This window comes from Hyperolius riggenbachi, chromosome 6 (genome assembly GCF_040937935.1).
Source record: "Hyperolius riggenbachi isolate aHypRig1 chromosome 6, aHypRig1.pri, whole genome shotgun sequence".
Taxonomy (NCBI): Eukaryota; Metazoa; Chordata; class Amphibia; order Anura; family Hyperoliidae; genus Hyperolius; species Hyperolius riggenbachi.
Genome location: NC_090651.1, coordinates 146,644,721 through 146,664,188, shown reverse-complemented (window position 1 = coordinate 146,664,188; position 19,468 = coordinate 146,644,721). Strand labels below are relative to the sequence as shown.

The 19,468-nt window shown below is 41.8% G+C and overlaps 1 protein-coding gene across 5 annotated transcripts in view; it reads left to right on the top strand.

Moving 5' to 3' along the window:
• VAV3 (vav guanine nucleotide exchange factor 3) overlaps positions 1-19,468 on the top strand; it is a 490,967-nt gene that overhangs the window by 355,562 nt on the left and 115,937 nt on the right. For all 5 annotated transcript variants that reach the window (XM_068240048.1, XM_068240046.1, XM_068240044.1 and 2 more), the window contains 3 exons: positions 186-271; positions 649-781; positions 2,552-2,661. In XM_068240048.1, coding sequence (XP_068096149.1) covers positions 186-271; positions 649-781; positions 2,552-2,661 — 329 coding nt within the window. The remainder of the gene's footprint in view (positions 1-185; positions 272-648; positions 782-2,551; positions 2,662-19,468) is intronic.

Sequence of the window (19,468 nt, the reverse complement as noted above, 5' to 3'; positions counted from 1 at the left end):
ACTGGTCAACAGTGAACCTTTACCACTGTGACCACAGGCACGCAGATCACAAACTGCAGATAACATTTGACTTGCCCTTGTACATACTGTATTCTGCATTTGTTTAAATCATTTAGTATCTATACAATTACAGCTGAGTATTTTTTCATGCAACCTTATTGTAATCTTTGCCTTTTTTTGTATAGAATCAGCCTTTAATACAATATGGAAGACCAAAAGTGGATTGCGAAATTAAGTTTACTACATTGGATAAACGTGCAAAGCAGGACAGGTAAAAGACCATTTGTGTGTCTACCCCATTCTTTTGCAGAGTAAGCTAGTAACTGTGAAATGATTACTTGGTTTAAAGGTCTGCTGAAATTAGGAGTTCTCTGATTATTTGACAGTTACCTCTTAATGACTAGCAGATATGTCTAACAACACTGACATGGTTGCTTCGTAAGAGTATTGAACGAGGTGACCCAGTGACAGTAATATGTTTACTGAGCTACAGGTTCAGGCCCACATGGGAGCGCCATGACCGATTACATGTTTACTGGGTCACGCGGTCACTCCCACTGAGAAACCAAGTGACTTAGTAAAATCAATGTAATTTTCTTTGTATTGAATCCAGATAATGCTGACGTGTGAAATGTATGTTCTTTTAAGGTATATATTCCTCTTTGACCTGGCTGTTATTGTGTGCAAAAGAAGAGGAGACAACTATGAAATGAAGGCGGCTATAGAGCTACAGATGTACGAAGTCAAAGATAACCCAACTACTGACAAAGAGAATAGAAAGGTAAAAGTTCATAAAGTTAAGAAATTGCAAGATGGAAACATGGGCATGGGAAAGGCTGGTATGCTAAGAAAATGAGCCAGACAACTCTCAAGCCACAAGGAATGAAGAGAGACAGAAAATTATATTGAAAACTTATATATCAAATATATATTGTGAATACAGTTGTCTGTTGGTGTCATTGAGCTTTCTTCAGCAAACTGAGGGTTAGAACTAAAGTCATGGACAATATTTATTTCAGCATTTATAAATAACTACAGTAGTATATTTAGATATATTACTTTCTTAACCATTTCAGGTTCCGAGGTTTTTACCCCTTAACCTCCTTGCCGGTTATCCCGAGCTCAGCGTAGGAGGATTTCTCAGGCCCCACTGGGCCGATTTTCAAATTTTTTTTTTTTACTGCACACAGCTAGCACTTTGCTAGCTGCGTGCAGTTTCCGCTACCCGCCACGCCGCGCCCCCCCCCGACCCCTCCAGACCCCTTGCGCAGCCTGGCCAATCAGTGCCCTGTGACTTTCCCTGTGAGATTCCCTGTGACTTCCCGACGTCCATGACGTCGGTGACGTCATCCCGCCCGGTCGCCATGGCGACGGGGAGGCCCAGCAGGAAATCCCGTTGTGAACGGGATTTCCTGCTTACTCTGATCGCAGAAGGCAATCAGAGTGGATAGGGAGATGCCGCTTGTCAGCGGCTATCATGTAGCGAGCCCTGGGCTCGCTACATGATTTAAAAAAAAAACAATTAAAAAAAGTGCTGCACTGCCCCCTTGCCGCCAGAATTGTAACGGCAAGGGGGTTAAAGATAAACTGTAACCAAGAATTAAACTTCATCCCAATCAGTAGCTGGTACCCCCTTTCACATGAGAAATCTATTCCTTTTCACAAACCGATCATCAGGGGGCTCTGTATGGCTGATATTGTGGTGAAACCCCTCCCACAGTGTGATGTCAGGACCATGGTTCTGACATCACACCGTGGGAGCCTAGTTGCATTGTGGGAAATAACAGCTGTTTCCAACTGCCAAAAAAAAGTAAGCAGCTTCTTCCACTGACATCACCTGCCAGCAGTAAAAATGTCATCATGTGATAAATGTCAGGATGTAAATCAGGGAGAGTCAATGGGCAAACACTGACTAAATCATTTATACATAATTATTGTAAAAATGAAGCACTTTTTTATTACATTATTTTCACTGGAGTACCTATTTAAAGGATACCAAAGCGAAAGCCTCTGGTAAAAACTGAAGCTGAACTGGGGGGGGGGCATAATCAAATACTCACTGCACCTCCCATTCCCCTCAGTCCCCATGCTCTTCTCTGGTCTGTCCCGTTCTCCTGGTGACTTCGGTGACTCCAAACCTGAAAATACTGCGCCGAGCATGCGCAGTACGTCAGTTCTGCTCCGCGTGGCTGCGCTGAGTAATGTCATAGGACAGGAGTGGTATGTTTAGTTTCGAGTCGCCGAAGTCGCCTAGGACAACGGGATGGATTGGAGTAGCGAAGTCGCATGACTCACTTCCTGTCTGGAGGTGACAGATGCAAATGACATCTGACATCACTTGCGTATGCATTCAGGGGGCATGCAGATTTCTGCATGCAATGGTGCGATGCGCTGTGGTAGCCTCTTTGCCACCCGCAAATCGCACTGCACAGCATGAAACTAGCCTTAAGCATCATTACATTTTTCTTCTTTATTTGAATTTAGTAGTGAAATATGAGCCTGAAATTGTTAGTCATGTCAGTTCATGTTGCATCATATATCTTGTTTGCAGTGGTCCTATGGATTTTATCTCATACACACTCATGGACAAAATGGCTTTGAATTTTATTGCAAAACCAGAGACTTGAAAAAGAAATTGCTGGAACAATTTTCAATGGCCCTGTAAGTATCTGTATGTGTTGTGTTGATATTTAACCTAAGACATAAGCATTTAAATTAGATCCCTATTAGAGTTATTATCTAGTGGTGAATACATTACAGTAGGGTATTTGAAACTGGATGAGTACCACAGTTGTCAGTGAAATAGAAGCTGAATAGCAGGGGAAAGTGCTTTGTTTAACCATTTCAGTGATGTTCTGCTAAAATAAATTCTGGGATAGTAGCTTTCAAGCTGTGAGGAATCTTTTAGAGTAAAGTAGAAATGCTGACTTTCAGACCACTTTAAGTAGTTGAATTAAATACACCAAAGCTGCATATTCGTGTAATCAATTGCTGACAGGTTAGGAAACAACCTGGTGTAGTTACGGGCATCTCTTGGTATAATTTTGCTCAGTGAAAAAAAAAAGATGCCTACCCGCTCTTCCTTGGATATGTGTATAAGCCTTCAGAAGTGCAGTCTTTTTCTTACTTTAAAATTGAATTAAGCAGTGTGCTATTTTAATTTACAATGCATAAATATTCTTAACAACAAATTTTAGAGTTAATAGGTAAGAAGGTGTTGAATTTATGTGGTGCTTTTGCGTGTACTATAATAAGTAAAGTCATTGTTGATGATTCTGTGTAGTAAATGAACACTTTGATAATGAGTATTTTATCACATTTCAAATTCAGTACACATTTGCATGTAATGTAAATCCATCCATCATGTATATTACTCTGTGTGGGTTACGCTCATTAGCCATTGTCTGATTGTAAAAATCTAGGAGTGGGCTAAAAGGACATTCACATAGTCCCACGTTACTTGAAAGTTTATGGTTTTTAATGTTAAACATTCATAAAGCAAAGGCTTTTCTGTAAGTGTGCGTGACATCTTCTGTCAAGTTGTTCCAGGGTCGGCTGAAACGCGGGGAAAAATCAGGATTGGAGCATTGCGTTCGCGCAAACGATGGCAAATGACGTTCATACATTTGAATGGATAGCACTAAGACGACGAGCACCCCAGCCAGCTGTAAACATCTGTCTGAACTGTCGCTTAAAGGATACCACAACTGACATGTGGCATAATGAGATAGACATGGGTATGTACAGTGCCTAGCACACAAATAACTATGCTGTGTTCCTTTTTTTCTTTCTCTGCCTGAAAGAGGTAAATATCAGGTATGTAAGTGGCTGACTCAGTCCTGACTCAGACAGGAAGTGACTACAGTGTGACCTTCACTGATAAGAAATTCCAACTATAAAACACTTTCCTAGAAGATAATGGTTTCTGAGAGCAAGAAAGAGATACAAAAGGGGGAAATTCTTATCAGTGAGGGTCACACTGTAGTCACTTCCTGTCTGAGTCAGGACTGAGTCAGCCACTTACATACCTGATATTTACCTCTTTCAGGCAGAGAAAGAAAAAAAGGAACACAGCATAGTTATTTGTGTGCTAGGCACTGTACATACCCATGTCTATCTCATTATGCCACATGTCAGTTGTGGTATCCTTTAAGACGACGAGCACCCTAGCCAGCTGTAAACATCTGTCTGAACTGTCCCTTAAATTAAACTTCTGTATGATACATTATCTTTCCTGTAACCAAACTATTGCAACATTGTATATTTATCATTAGTAACCATTTCATTGACAGATGGGTGTTTCAGTAGAAAGTGGACTGAGTAGAGCTTCTGGAAGACCTGGAATAGTAATTCATACGTTAGTTCATAAATAAAACTGGCATATGACTAATCTTTCATTTATGGATTTTGCTGAGTCTACTGAAAGATCCATATTTTTTTCTTATTTCACAAAAATTCACAAGTGATGTGATGCCATTAACTTTTCAGAAGGATTTTTTGATTTGAAAACTGTCTTCTAAAATAAGTCCCGGTCCCTCCCTGAGATTCACGCTGAAAGAGATAGAGTGGGACCGATCCAGAACCCTATTATAAGAGAAGGGCATCGCCTTGGTAAAGACGGAAGCAAAGCATTCATTTAAAATCTCACCGTTAGCTCAGTCTTCCATTATCAAGTTCCCTGCCTGATCTTGTAAAAGTCATGTATTTCCTGCCTTCTTTCTTTTTGAATTTGTGTAGTTGTAAAACTTTTTTAGACTTGACTGATATCACTAGCCACTTGTTTTTCCACGGAAAGCTTAAAGGACAACTGAAGTTAGAGGGATATGGAGGCTTCCATATTTATTTCCTTTTAAGCAATACTAGTTGCCTAGCAGCCCTGCTGATCCTCTGCCTCTAATAATTTTAGCCATAGACCCTGAACAAGCATTTGCAGATCAGTCAATTCTGACATTATTGTCAGATCTGACAAGTTTAGCTGCATGGTTTTTTCTGGTGTGATATACTTACTACTGCAGTCAAATAGATCAGCAGGGCTGCCAGGAAACAGCTATTGTTTAAAAGGAAATAAATATGGCAGCCTTTAAAGGGAACCAGAGACGGCCAGAGATGGAAAATTAAAAAAGATTTTATACATACCTGGGGCTTCTTCCAGCCCCATAAGCCTGGATCGCTCCCACGCCGCCATCCTCCGCTTACTCTATCGGCGGTACTGGGTCCCGTCACTTCCGGCGGACACGACCAATTGTCCGCATGCACAGGGGCTCCCTCCATACCCTTACGCATGTGGCTGCGCAGTAGGGAGCCGCACGCGTATGGGTATGGAGGGAGCCCCTGTGATGCGGACAATTGGCCGCGTGCTGACGCCGACTGGCCGAAACTACGGGACCCGGTACCGGCGGATACAGGCAGCGGAGGACAGCGGCGTGGGAGCGATCCATGCGTATGGTGCTCCAGGAAGCCCCAGGTATGTATAAAAGCTTTACTTTATTTCATCTCCGGTTCTCTTTAAATACTTCTCGCTTCGGCTGCCCTTTAATACATTCAATTGCAGGTTTGCTATACCTATTAATACCCATGCATTCAATTCTCACCTCAAATTCATTAGTCAGCCACTATCTCCTACATGCCTTCATCCCTTGCTTCCTCAATACCCCCCCCCCCAAAAAAAAAAAACAAAAAACAAAAACAAAAAAAACAGCTAGATCACACTGCATTCATTGCTTTGCCTCCCATATTAGCTATCAACATGCACACACAATACTCAAAAAAAAAAGTCAGTCTAAATGTAGTCTACTAGAGACAGTAATGTAGCAGTTTTACTCTGCTATCATTGGATCCATCCTAACATCTTCAACAACTATAAACCATAGAGTTGTTGAAGATGGGAGGATTATGCAGGGAAAAGGTGACACTACAGCACATTATTCAGTCAGCAGAAAGAAATCACTGGCTTCAACATGCACCCCCTAATGGACATCTACAACAGTACAGTAGGTGCAAAAAAAGAGCGAAAAAGATTGCCACTGACCCCTCTCGCCCTACCCACTTAATTTTCCAGCTTCCGCTTTCAGTAGTAAGTCATTTGTATTATAAGAAAAAAAAAAAAAAAAGCATAGCGAGGAGAGGGCTGTATGTGTAAGACAGTTTATTCATGAAATTGCACACTAACATCACAGATGGGTGGAAATAGAAGCACAATCCATAAGCTAGTGCAGTGATCTGCAAACTTGGCTCTCCAGATGTTAAGGAACTACAAGTTCCACAATGCATTTGCGTTGATGAATCATGACTGTGGCTGTCAGACTCATGCAATGCATTGTGGGACTTGTAGTTCCTTAACAGCTGGAGAGCCAAGTTTGTAGATCACTGAGCTAGTGGGTGCCCAGGCAATGGACCAGTCAATGACCGTTTAGTGTTTCCATGATTGTTCAGGGCTCAGTCATAAGTGTGGGCAGGCCGGACATTGAAACCTAAAACATCATCAGTGTGCCTTAGCTAATTCGACTAGGCTCCTCCCCCTTGGCAAATGAGGACACTATCTGTAAACACTGTGAAAATGTGTAACTTACAACAGATTTGGCACCATGTGAGAGATTAATTATACCTAAATGGTAAATAGTGCATACTTTATGTAAGTGTAAGGGACGGAAAACTTGAAAGATAGCATGGTCAGAAAAGCAAGAGGGGGAAAAGGAGGAGGAATAGTAGAAAGACCAGCTAAGATGGAAGAGGGGAAAAGGTTGCCCTAGATAGAGGGGGATAGTGAGCATCTATTTCCTTTTTGTTTTGAAATACAAGCAAAACATTTTTGTGAAATTCTGACTTGATATACAAGCAGTGTCTTCATATACAAGCAAAAAGCATTTACGCGTGTAAACATCACATCATCACGACTGAGCCAATGGTTCTTCTCTCCTTGACGCTGCAGGATTGTCTATAATCTGAGTGTAGAGACTGTGCAAAGTCACATTTTCGTGAAATCCTCAAAAGTAACTGTCACTGGATAAGTTCCTTGTTAAAGCCACACACACACAAAAAAAGGTTGGGGTGAGCCAACAGGTGGCAATGATTCTGTTAGTTATAGGGAAGGTCTTGTTTACATCTTTGTTTTATACAGTACAGTCCTTTGTGTCAAATATTTTTCTATAGCTGTTTTTGGATTGTGGAACAAATCACTTGAATTTACATGAATTCTTATGGGGAAATTTGATTTGATATTAGAGTGTTTTGCATTACAAGCAGGTTTCCGGAACTAATTATGCTCGCAAACCAAGGTTCCACTGTATCTACAGCACGGTGTCACATTTAAGGCCCATGGGCTGGATACGGCCTTCACTATTTTATGTGGCCCTCAATGTCCATCATTGTAAGCAGCAAAAGAAAGACAGCACACTAACCTTCCGGTCCAAAGGGGCACACTAGTGACAGTGTTTGTGACTGAAACATTGTCACTTTGAACTACGGTGTATCAAAAGAACAACTCAAAGAAATTGGCATGGAACCCTCCCCCCCCCCCAAAAAAAAAAAACTACACACATTCCTCCATTTCCCTACATAGCAGAGTAGCGCAGTGGAGCAGTGCAATATTTACCTGCTCCAGCATTTTGTTGTCTCTTCTTCAAAGCCAGTGCACTCTCTGTGCTTCCATACCTCCTTCTACCCGATTGAATAACATGTAATTGAAGCCAGAAGTATGCAGAATAGACCATGCAGCTATCAGGAAGATCAGAGAAGACCCCAAGCAGCCCTGGAGCAGAAACATATTAAATTGCTCCACTGCGCTACTGCAGAAGGGCCCCCTATGGTCACTAGAGTTATGCATCTTAGCTTGAGACTGTTATAAAATGCAAATGTTAACTCTTAATAAACAATTTGGCACTGAGACTATTTTTTAGATTTTGGTCCCTTCAGTGATTAAGTTTGACACCCCGGAATTAGAGCACCCTCTTTGTAGGACAGTTCACATTTCGTACTCACTGTCTACCATTTTTTTTTGGGGGGGGGTTGGGGTTGGAATGTAGAGTCTCATATACGTGTAACATGGTACGATTTTCCATCAGATACATCAGTGGTGTGATAAGAAATTGCATCGTGTGTAGACATACAAATTGTTTCTGATAGATTTTGCATTGATAAGTACTCAAAATCTATCGCAGTCTGGACCGGTTGGAAATGATCTAATAGATCCGCTGATCTGACGGAAAATTGTACCGTGTAGATGAGGCTTTAGACCAGTGGTCCTCAAACTAAGGCCCGCGGGCCAAATGCGGCCCCCTGAGGCTTTTTTACCGGCCCCACACACACAAAATGTATTACTTATAGATGCAGTCAGCTGCATCTTTAATTATTGGTTGTCCACATATACAATAGCCAGACATCCATATGGAAGCCAGAAAGCAGTTATTCGCTGGTTTCCAGTCAAATTCCACATCAGGTGACACTGCTGTCCAATTGGATTGCAGGGTGTCACCTGGGTATGCTTCACTGTCTGGCCCACAAAGACTTCGACATCATTTTATGTATACTCTGGCCCCCCAGCAGTCTGAAGTATGTTGACCCGGCCCTCGACCCAAAACGTTTGGGGACCCCTGCTTTAGACGCTCCGGAATATAAGATGCACCTAGGTTTTTATATATATATTAAACTTGGTGCGTCCAAATTTCAGGAGCATCTTGTAGATGTTCTCTCCAATCATTGTCCCTCTGTGTCCCTTTCTGTCCACCATGACCAGCAGAAGCTGTCACTAGGGGGAGCCGTGCGGCAGATGAAAGGTCTTCTGATTGCCGCTGGAATCACAGGTGAGGTGAGCCACGCTGCCTCAAATTGTTCTTACATGGAGGAGTGAAGGAGGCATGCTGGGGAGGGGGTAGTTGGAGGACCACACACAGAGACAAGGCAGGGAGTTCCTGACGTTGCGGCGGGTTGGTGGTTAGTATCGGTGGGTGACCATAAGTAGTGGACTCCCTGTTTTTTTCTCCTCATTTTTTGGGAAGGAAAAGTGCATCTTATATTCTGAAAAATACAGTAAAGGCTTGTTCACACCTAGGACATTTTTTGCCCTTTTTTCAAGCGCCGGTGATTTTCAAAATCGCCCTAAAAAGCTTGTGCGATGATTCCCTATGAGAGTGTTCTCACCTGAGTGGTTTGTTTCCGATCCGCTCAGCAAAGCGCTGCTTGTACCATTTTCTGAGTGTTTTTGCTCAATAGAAGGTATAGGGAAATTGCAAAGCGCCTGAAAAAGTGCTTTGTATAGAGATTTCCCCAGTTTTTTGATGAATAAATACATTGTATTTATTCATTTCCAGATCAAAGAGTTCACTTCCTGACTAGAGTTGGGCCGAACGGTTCGCCGGCGAACCTGGTTCGCGCGAACCTGGTTCGCGCGAACCTAGGTGGTTCGCGTGCGGGTACCGCACGCGAACTTTATTGCGGAAAAGTTCGCCCCATTGCGGTTCGCCCCATAATGCACTGAGGGTCAACTTTGACCCTCTACATCACAGTCAGCAGGCCCAGTGTAGCCAATTAGGCTACACTAGCCCCTGGAGCCCCACCCCCCCTTATATAGGCAGGCAGCGGCGGCCGTGGCCACTCGTGTGCCTGCATTAGTTAGAGTAGGGCGAGCTACTGCAGTCTCTCATAGGGAAAGATTAGTTAGCCTTAGCTTGTCCCTGGCTGCATACCTGTTCATTGATCCTGCCACTGCATACCTGTTCATTGATCCTGCCACTGCATACCTGTTCATTGATCCTGCCACTGCATACCTGTTCATTGATCCTGCCACTGCATACCTGTTCATTGATCCTGCCACTGCATACCTGTTCATTGATCCTGCCACTGCATACCTGTTCATTGATCCTGCCACTGCATACCTGTTCAGTGATCCTGCCACTGCATACCTGTTCATTGATCCTGCCACTGCATACCTGTTCTGTGAACCCACCACTGCATACCTGTTCTGTTCAGTGGACCCGCCACTGTATACCTGTTTAGTGAACCCGCCACTGCATACCTGTTCTGTTCAGTGGACCCGCCACTGTATACCTGTTCAGTGGACCCGCCACTGCATACCTGTTCTGTTCAGTGAACCCGCCACTGCATACCTGTTCTGTTCAGTGGAGTTTGGTGTGTCAGTGTGAAGCAGTACCTTAATTACACTCCCTGATTGATGTATACACATGCAAGATGTTTTAAAGCACTTTAGGCCTGTCATTTAGCATTCAATGTGATTTCTGCCCTTAAAACGCTGCTTTGCGTCAAATCCAGATTTTTCCCGGTGACTTTTGGCGTGTATCCCACTCCGCCATGCCCCCCTCCAGGTGTTAGACCCCTTGAAACATCTTTTCCATCACTTTTGTGGCCAGCATAATTTTTTTTTTTTTCAAAGTTCGCATCCCCATTGAAGTCTATTGCGGTTCGCGAACTTTAACGCGAACCGAACCTTCCGCGAAAGTTCGCGAACCCGGTTCGCGAACCTAAAATCGGAGGTTCGGCCCAACTCTATTCCTGACCTGCGTCAGGAAGTTAAAAAATCCAAATCGCTCTGCAAAAGCAATTAGAAAAGCGCTTTAAAAAAACCGCAGCGCCCACCCAAGCTTCGGGAGGGGGAAAAAAAATCAGCCACAAAATCAAAAATCGCTGCCGTCAGCGATTTCAATTTTAGATGTGAACAAAGTCAAAGTGCTGAATTTTTTTTTTATTTACTAGGAATGGGGAATCCAAGAAAAGGTTTAAGACATTGGCCTCAATTTACTAAGATCACGCTGGAGATAATAAGGCAAGAGTAAACTTGCCACAGCACAGAGAGAGAGAGTTATCTTATCTCTTCATTCCTTAAGTTACCTCCTCAGTAGTTAAGTTACCTCCTCTGTAGTTATTTTCACACGCAGTTAATTATCAGCCTGTCTTTAACTTTAGAATTCTGGAGTTATTTTAAGAATTGAAGAGTTAACTTAAAGACAGAAGAGTTTGCCTGAGGTAAAATGTTTCCTGAATACTACATGCCTTACCACCATGGTGATAACTTAATAACTTTAACGTAATTATAGACAGGAGATAAGCTTAGTGAATTGAGGCCACTGTTTAATTTGGCTTTTGCCCAATAATATACCGTAAGTAATGCTGAGATTTTTTTATCTTGGCTCAGGCGTCGCAGAGAATTGTAAAAATTTGAAAACAATGATTTATGCAATCTGTCCTAACGATAGCTCAACAGAGAACACTTCTGATTTTGAAATAGATGGAAATTGTTGAACTGATTATCTTTCTTTCCACGCCATAAGACTCACTTGATCATAAGACCCACCTAGGTTTAGAGGAAAAAAAACAGAAAAAAAGAATTCTGAACTAAGCCAGGTCTTCCTCCAAGCTGTCTCCCCTCCGACCAAGCTAATAAATCTCCCCCTAATTAATCTCTACCACCACCTCCCGTGGCTCCTGCAGAGTACCGCCAGTGAAGCACACTCACCTGTCCGCCCAGTGTTCTCTTCATGTCGGGTTCCTTCTATCATCATCCACGCACCCCCTCGTACATACATGCCACCAGGTCAGGAAGAATGGGAGCCAGCAAGGATGAAGATAGGAGGAGAGTACTTGCCAGACAGTTGATTGCGATTGGTGAGTTTGTTCACATTGAGTGTGGTGGTGGTGTATACTCCGAGCTTCTGAAAATCTGTGGAGGCCTACAAGTGACACAGGACTCTATTATCATTGGAGAATAGACTGTAATGGTTTGATGTAAACTACTGAGCAATTGTTGAGCAGCGCCATCCTTCTAGTGCTAGATGGGTGATTGCACTCCACTGCTGCTACTTTGCAGGGGCTCTGGGGATCTCTATAAACTGAGGGGCAGTGACAGCTTGGGGGGGGACCTGTCACTTGGGAGGAGTGGAAACAACGGGAGGAGTGGCAACAACTTTGGGAGAGACATGGTGCCGGCTCTATGTTTGGTCGATTAAACAGACACTTTCCCCGATTTTGGGGTGGAGGTTGGCAGGGGAGTGTTAAATAAGGTAACTAAAATCTATTATAGGCGTATTTTACTAGGGACAATTCACTATGATAGGAACCACTATAAGTAGGAAGGACTGTAATGTAAACAATATAATGGAAAACACTATAAAGAAAAGTATAAATATGTAAGCAGCATTGTCATGGGGAGTTTTAAACTTTCTAGCTGCTTCTTCACATTCCCACACTTGGCTGTCTACCTGCTCCCACCTTACTTAATAACTCTAAACAGTCAGTAGAAGCCAGTCCATATTCCTAAATTCTGCATTAGAGCATTGCCAATGATTCTCCTTGCAACAACTTGCACAGTACAACATTGCCAATTCTCAACAGACAGTGATTTTAGCTCCAACAGGGTAATACAAGATTTTACTTTGTCTTTATTTGAAATTGAATTAAGCAGTGCATTATTTTAATTTACAGTGAATAAATATTCTTAGCAACAATTCTAAAAGTGAACAGATATGAAGTCTTAATTGAATCTGTGTGTGGCTTTTGCTTGTATTATAATAAATGAGTTTATTCATTGTGGAGGATTCTGTATTATAAATGAACACTTTAAAAGTGAGCGTTTTATCACAAATTAAATGCATTGCAGATTTGTTTCTAATGTAATTCCATTCATTACCAATATCCTGTTGTGTTACATGGAAGATCATGTGCAAAGCTGAAGAAAACTTCATTAGCTTACTCAGTGGAGAGAAGAAGCTTCTACCCCAACTAGGCTCACGCTGTACAATGTTTTCAGCAGATTAGAAGCCAGATTTAATATAAATATATAATCTAATAAATAATGGCAAAACTCATTATGCTGTAAATTCTTGGAATGCTTTGATCTCTCTCTCTCCTAGCAGAAAATATAGACATTCAAAAGTAGAAGTCCTCTGTTATTGTCTCACACTGCCCCCTAGTGACAAGAGGCCATAAATACACATTACAGTAGTACTAATTAGAAACAAGGAAATGTAAGAAGTAAGAAATAAAAAAAAAAGTGATAAAATAAATTGACCTGGAGCACATGCAAGCCTCTAAATAAATTGGCTGCCAAAGGGTTAAAGTGTACCGGAAGTGGAATAAAATAAAAATAACAGATACTTACCTAAAAAGAGGGAAGCCTCTGGATCCTCCAGAGTCTTTCCACAACCTCTTGGAGACCACCATAGCCATACGCGGAACCCCAGAGTACAAAAAGAGATTGTCAGATATATTATCGTGGTGCACCTGTACTCCACCAGTAGACCTGCGCATTAAGACAAAACCGCTCATACATGAGTGGTTCCGTGCTACTATGTAGACATGGCCATACTTGCACAGGCACAATTTGGCCATGTTCATACATGAAGAGGAGCGTGGTTGCAATTTAAAAGAGGGTAGCAGTGGCGGGGGTCTCCAGCAGGACATGGCATCCAGGATGCAGAGGCTTCTCTCTTTTTATGTTAGTATCTGGTTATTTATTTATTTGTTATTATACTGCCTCGAGTACGCTATAACAAACGAGGGCATTCTTGTTTGATTTGCTATTCATTCAGAATATCGTTCGGACATTGTTTTGGAATGGTAATTCTTCAAATGAGTAATGCTCATATGAAAATGCTCATATAAAAGTGATATCAAGTGGATTGGAAGGCACAATCCCAGCAAAGCAAAGTTTTTAAAGATTTGCAGTTCAAAGTTAGCACCAGTGATGCAATCAATGTAAAGCCTTGTACACACACTAAAGGGTTCTTGGTTGAATTGATGGTCGGGGCCACCGCTGTGACAATCTTGTGTGTGTATAGAGGCTCGCAATTCCTCTTGGTGCACCAGGGAGCACAGGCCGATGGCATTGTTCTCTTATTTACCCCAGCCACACTGTGACACTCTGTTGTGCACCGCTTCCTGGTGCAATGCGCTGTCGAACCTTCTCCCCCACCACAGCAATAGAACAGAATATTTTTTTCTCCTTGAGAGGGGTGCAAATGTTTTAATAGATCAGCTAGTGTGGCAAAATAAGGAATGTTAAGTAAGTTTTTCATTTCTGCTAGGGCCTCTTTCCACTACCTCTAAATATGCAGCGTTTCCCTGCATGTAAACCAGACAAGAAATGCTGTCTAGTCAGACAATAGGCTTGCCTTCTGAATCACATGCTGCTAGGATTCCAAACAGCATGCTGCAGTTTTCTGCAGCACACTTCCAAATCCATGCATGGCTCTAGCATGGCTCTAGCTGGGCTTCGCAACAGCAGGGGTACTGCGTCCAGTTCGGAAACAGACATGGCACACTAGTAGAAACTGGCCCTTAACATTTTAGTAGCTTGAAAACAAACAACATATCATTGGTGCAGGCTGCCAACACATGTATTTTTATTGATTATGAACAACAAAACAGATCTGGATAGTCCAGCCTACAAACATCCTAGAGGTAACTCCCTGACTATGGTATTACCAGATTCCTCCCATTTTTGATAATATAAATAAATAGTTTATATATAGCATTAGCCAATCATTTTTTTTCACTACTTTTTATTGTATTTTGGAACTACTTTACTGTTCATAATTATCAAAGGATTTCGTTTGTACTTGAGGTCTAGTTTATGAGTCTGAGTAGCACAGGCTGGATATCCACTGGCAAATTTGTGCATTTATCTTGTTATGCTGCCTACACAGGAGATTTATTGTCCTTGAATTTGCTAATGGCCTTTAAAATCTTATCTTCTCAATTAAAGAGATCAGTAAATGTTTATCAATGTGGCCTTTCAGATGCAGGACTTTTGTTGACCTTTGTCTATAAACTTTGTCGAAAAACTCTGAGTACTGCTTTCACCTACCGATGTCTCCTCTGCTAAAATCTCCCCTTTTTACATTTGGTACTTGCTTTGAATTTACTTTATGCAGGCTTTAGGACTCCCAGAGAATTGTTCTCCCTACATTGTTTCAATATAATAGCATTTCTGGGCAGAAACAAATCACCAAGTATGAAATGTTAGTGCTGCTATGTTTTTGTTGTTGTTGTTTTTTTTGCTAATAAACTGCTAAATAATATTTTTTATCAACATTTCTTAAATTCTTACCTGGTGCAGTCCTCCCTGCTTTTGACACTAGCTACATAATTTAGTACAGTGGTGTCATATTTTTTTTGTATTGTAAAACATGATGGCAACTGAGAGCCAAGAGAGTAGTGGGTGGTTTCATATGACCCAGAGCTCAGCAGCTCCACCCAAAGACCAGTCTTGTGCCTGCCAGTAGACATCAGCCTGAAAAACTCCTCCCCATTCCTAACCTTAAGCAGATACATTATCCCTTGTACTAAATTGCATTACTTGAATGAAACGCACAGACACTGGGATCACATGACCAGTTGGATAGCCAATCAATATACTGTAGGTATATGGCTGCATTTTTTCAATTAAAGTATGTTGCAGTAGTGGAAAAATGAAATTGTTTCCATGTTCTCTTCTAATGAAAGCTAATCAGGCCAACATCTAATATGATCGCAGCTTAAAATACATTTTCATTTTTTTATGAGCCTCATTGGTAATTCACATGTAAACCAATGTACAAGTAAAAATAAATGCACTTGTAACAAAAACCTCATACATTCAATGGAACTTAAGATTTTAAAATTAATGTGACTCCCATGAAGTATACGGGCTGTACTTATCTGTGAAATTATGATATACTAGGTTGTGATTAAACAGAACCTGCAATATGAAGTTACCACTGGCAACATCCTTCTTGCTTTGGCCCTTCGCTGTTGCTATCTTTAGACTGTCTAGTTTAACACTGTTTTTAAGTATCTTGTTAACACTGCTGCTTATTGTGTCTTTTTTAATTACTTACAGTATATATTTGTATTTTATTTCTACTCTGAGCCATGTAGGTCACAAATCCAAATGTTTCTGATTCTGAAGTAGTAAAATGGGCCAATCATTTAGTCTATCAAAACTGAATGTGTGTACCAGGGGTTTAAGCCTTGTTAATAGTTAGTGAAACTTTGGTTATCAGTAAAAAATTTACGTTGATGATTTTTTTATGATACTAGTTGCATAGTTATGCAGATTATTGTTGTACTGCTTGTAGAGTTATTAACTGTTATTGCTGAGACCCTCTGTCCACTAACTGGTTAGTAAATATTAAACGTCTGCAATCTCTGGGTAATTTTAGAGCTGCCCTTATATACATCTTGATTTACTGCCCATCAGGCACTGTGTCAGCACCATGCTGTAGTCAAGATCAGTTCAGAAGATTTTGTGTTGAAGATTTCATCAGCTGGTACTTACTAGCCAGATAGAGGATAGAGATCATAGGGAATGACAGCTGACTCTGCAAGCAGCACTTCTGGCACTGCTGTAATTGACATAATTGGGTAATTAGGATCAGATGTAACGATTACGTTCATTTGAGTTCATCTAAGGTACATTTTTAATAGTTAAACTTCTATTGATCATTATTCAGGATAACAGTTGTATTTTATCATGAGTACATCTTTAAATGTTGCCCAGACATTATATATTAGTAGTGTTAGTAGTGTTGCACAAAGCATGATCCAACCATAATCTTTCGGGCTGGTTTATACTACACAATGCAAATTTGTCTGCCATGAAATATTTTGGCATGCTTGCAGAGGTGCTTTGTGCCATGCTGGTAGGCTCGGTCCACAACTGAGGGAAAAATGTTACGTTTTCCAGATTGCAGCGCAAGGTCCCGACCCGCACAAATTTTCCAAATGCAGATACAAATCGCCGACAAAGCGGATGCCGACAGAATCAGCGGAAGCCTATGAGAATAGACATTGTCCGTTCTCACCAGACTGGTAGCCACATATGTTTCGCCAAGAACTCACCTGTTTTCTGTGGATTCAGATTTGGTTCTGCTGCTGGCACCGTTGCTCAGTCCACTGCAGTGGTGAAACGCTGGTATACAGATCAGAGCCACGGCAGAAGCATGGGACGCCCTACTGGATTGCAATAGACCAATGGGAATCCTCTCTCCCCGTAGAGGATTCTCATAGGTTTATTGAGTGGTCCACCAGTGAGAATCTTCCCTGGTGGATGGAGGATTCCTATTGGTCTGTTGAAATCCAATGGGGAACCTCATATGCTTCTGGTGGTGCTCCAACCTACCAGTGCACCAAGCAGCAGTGCCATCAAAGGCAGGTTAACTGGACAGTGGTGGCAGCAGTGGGAATCAGATGCACAAGGGAAGATGATATGAATGAAAGTAACTATGCAAGCACTTCTAGTCTGCTAGAGATTTCAGTACAGACTAGAGGTCTGCATGGGGACAATAATCTCTAGAAAGCTATTGTAATGGACACAATTCTGTCTCCTTTACAGCATCACTGTATGGGGATTATAGGAAGCTTCTGCTGTACTACAACAGGGATGGTAGTGGGTTGTGCAGTTGAACTGCAATAGCAGAATTAAAGAGATACTTACTGTATATAACTTAATGAATACAATTGCTTATTTGTTTTTACAATATTAATTTATAAATGATTTAGTCCATGTTTGCCCACATGCCCATTGTATAATCTTTCATTACCCTGATTTAGGCAGCTTTCCCACTTGCTGCAATCTACTCGAAATTCATTCACTGCAGCAGCACAATTGTGGGGATGACCCGGAATCACAGCTTATTCATAAAATGCCATTGTTGGCTGCAAGAGTGATATTATGGTTATTTTTAGCTAAAAAGATGTTTCAAAAGTCCCACTTTGCAGATGAATGAGTAAATATGCATGTGCATGTAGTTTCCCTAATCAGCCACACGAGGCTGCTGTATACAAAACAGTGTAGTCACTCTCTGTTTCTATATGTGGGTGCTGCTCCCTGAAGTGAGAGGGATATGGATATTTTATTCCTTTTGAACAAGGCACATTGCCTGGCTGTCCTGATGATGCTCTGCCTGTAATACTTTTAGCCCTAGATTCTGAGCAAACACGCACATCATTTTTTTTCTGACCAAAATCCGACCAGATTTGCCACATGCTTGTTTCAGGTGTGTGATTCAGACACAACTGCAGCCAAAAAGATCAACAAGGCTGCTAGGCAACTGGTGTTGTTTAAAAGGAAATAAATTTGTCAGCCTCCAAATTCCTTTCAATTCAGGTGTCCTTTAAAGGACAGGAAGCAGAGCTTCCGGCATTGGGGATTGCAGCTACAATAAGCAAAGTAGTTCACCCTCAGTGTGCATTGTATCACAAAATAAGGCTTAGTTCACCAAGGATATGACATATTTTAAATAATAACCTTTTCTCCTTTGGCACCACATCAGGATAAAGAAAAAAATGTTTTGTGTACAAGCCCCATATATAAATAGCAAGGGTTAGGGAGTGTTGTTTTTCTCCTCTATTTAGCCCTTGTTGTCAGGACTTGTTTAAATCATGGGAGCATCTTTACATGTTTATGTAATCAATCACAGACAAGCATGCTTAATGTTTTCTTAGCTGCTTTGTGAAAACTTATCTCATTAGTGGCAGTGTACTTTCTGCCAGTTCTTTATGTTACCCTCAGCAACTCTGTGCAAGATTTCCATAATGTGAACTGTGGTGTGCCAACACCATGACTGCATATCATCAGAATTAAGCTGGCCACACACACTCACTTACCGTCACCCACAGAGATCCAGACTTCATCCCTACTGTTCAAGTAAAAAAGGGCTTTTTTCTTGAAAAGCAGGGAAGGACCCCTGCGGAACTCGTAATAAAAGTTTCTTTATATAATCACTGCATATTCCTTGCGGTTAACACCACTGTCTACCTCTGCCCACATGCACAACATTGCCAGAGGATCAGCTTATACTGGTCAAGCTCAACTACCTCACGCACAGCCCAGTGTGGCTCCTATTCAACAGACAGCTCACCAGCTAATCTGGCTTCTCCGTCCTCCAAGCACCAGCTAATGGTACCTGCTGTACTGGAGGACACTGATAACCTATAACAGGAACTACATCCGACCCCATCAGTCTGTCGATGTGTGCTTTCTTTTCTTGTCTCCTTCACAGATCTTCTGTTATTTATGGTTAGCAGTACTAATACAATATACACTTACACATCGTGGCTAGCGGTCCTGGACCCAGAACTACTCCTCACAGGTAGACTATTTCACTTTATGTTGACTATATTAACATTTCAGTGAGTTACAGGTTTATATGCACATTGTTTATATCAGGTAGCATTGACTTTAAATTGCTTAAAGGGATACTGTAGGGGGGTCGGGGGAGAATGAGTTGAAGTTATCCGGGGCTTCTAATGGCCCCCCACAGACATCATCCTGTGCCCGCGCAGCCACTCACCAATGCTCCAGCCCCGCCTCCAATTCACTTCTGGAATTTCTGACTTTAAAGTCAGAAAACCACTGCGCCTGCATTGCCATATCCTTGCTCCCGCTGATGGCACCGGGAGCATACTGCGCAGACCAAAGACCATACTGGGCTTGTGCAATACACTCCTGGTGACATCAGCGGGAGCGAGGATGCAGCTG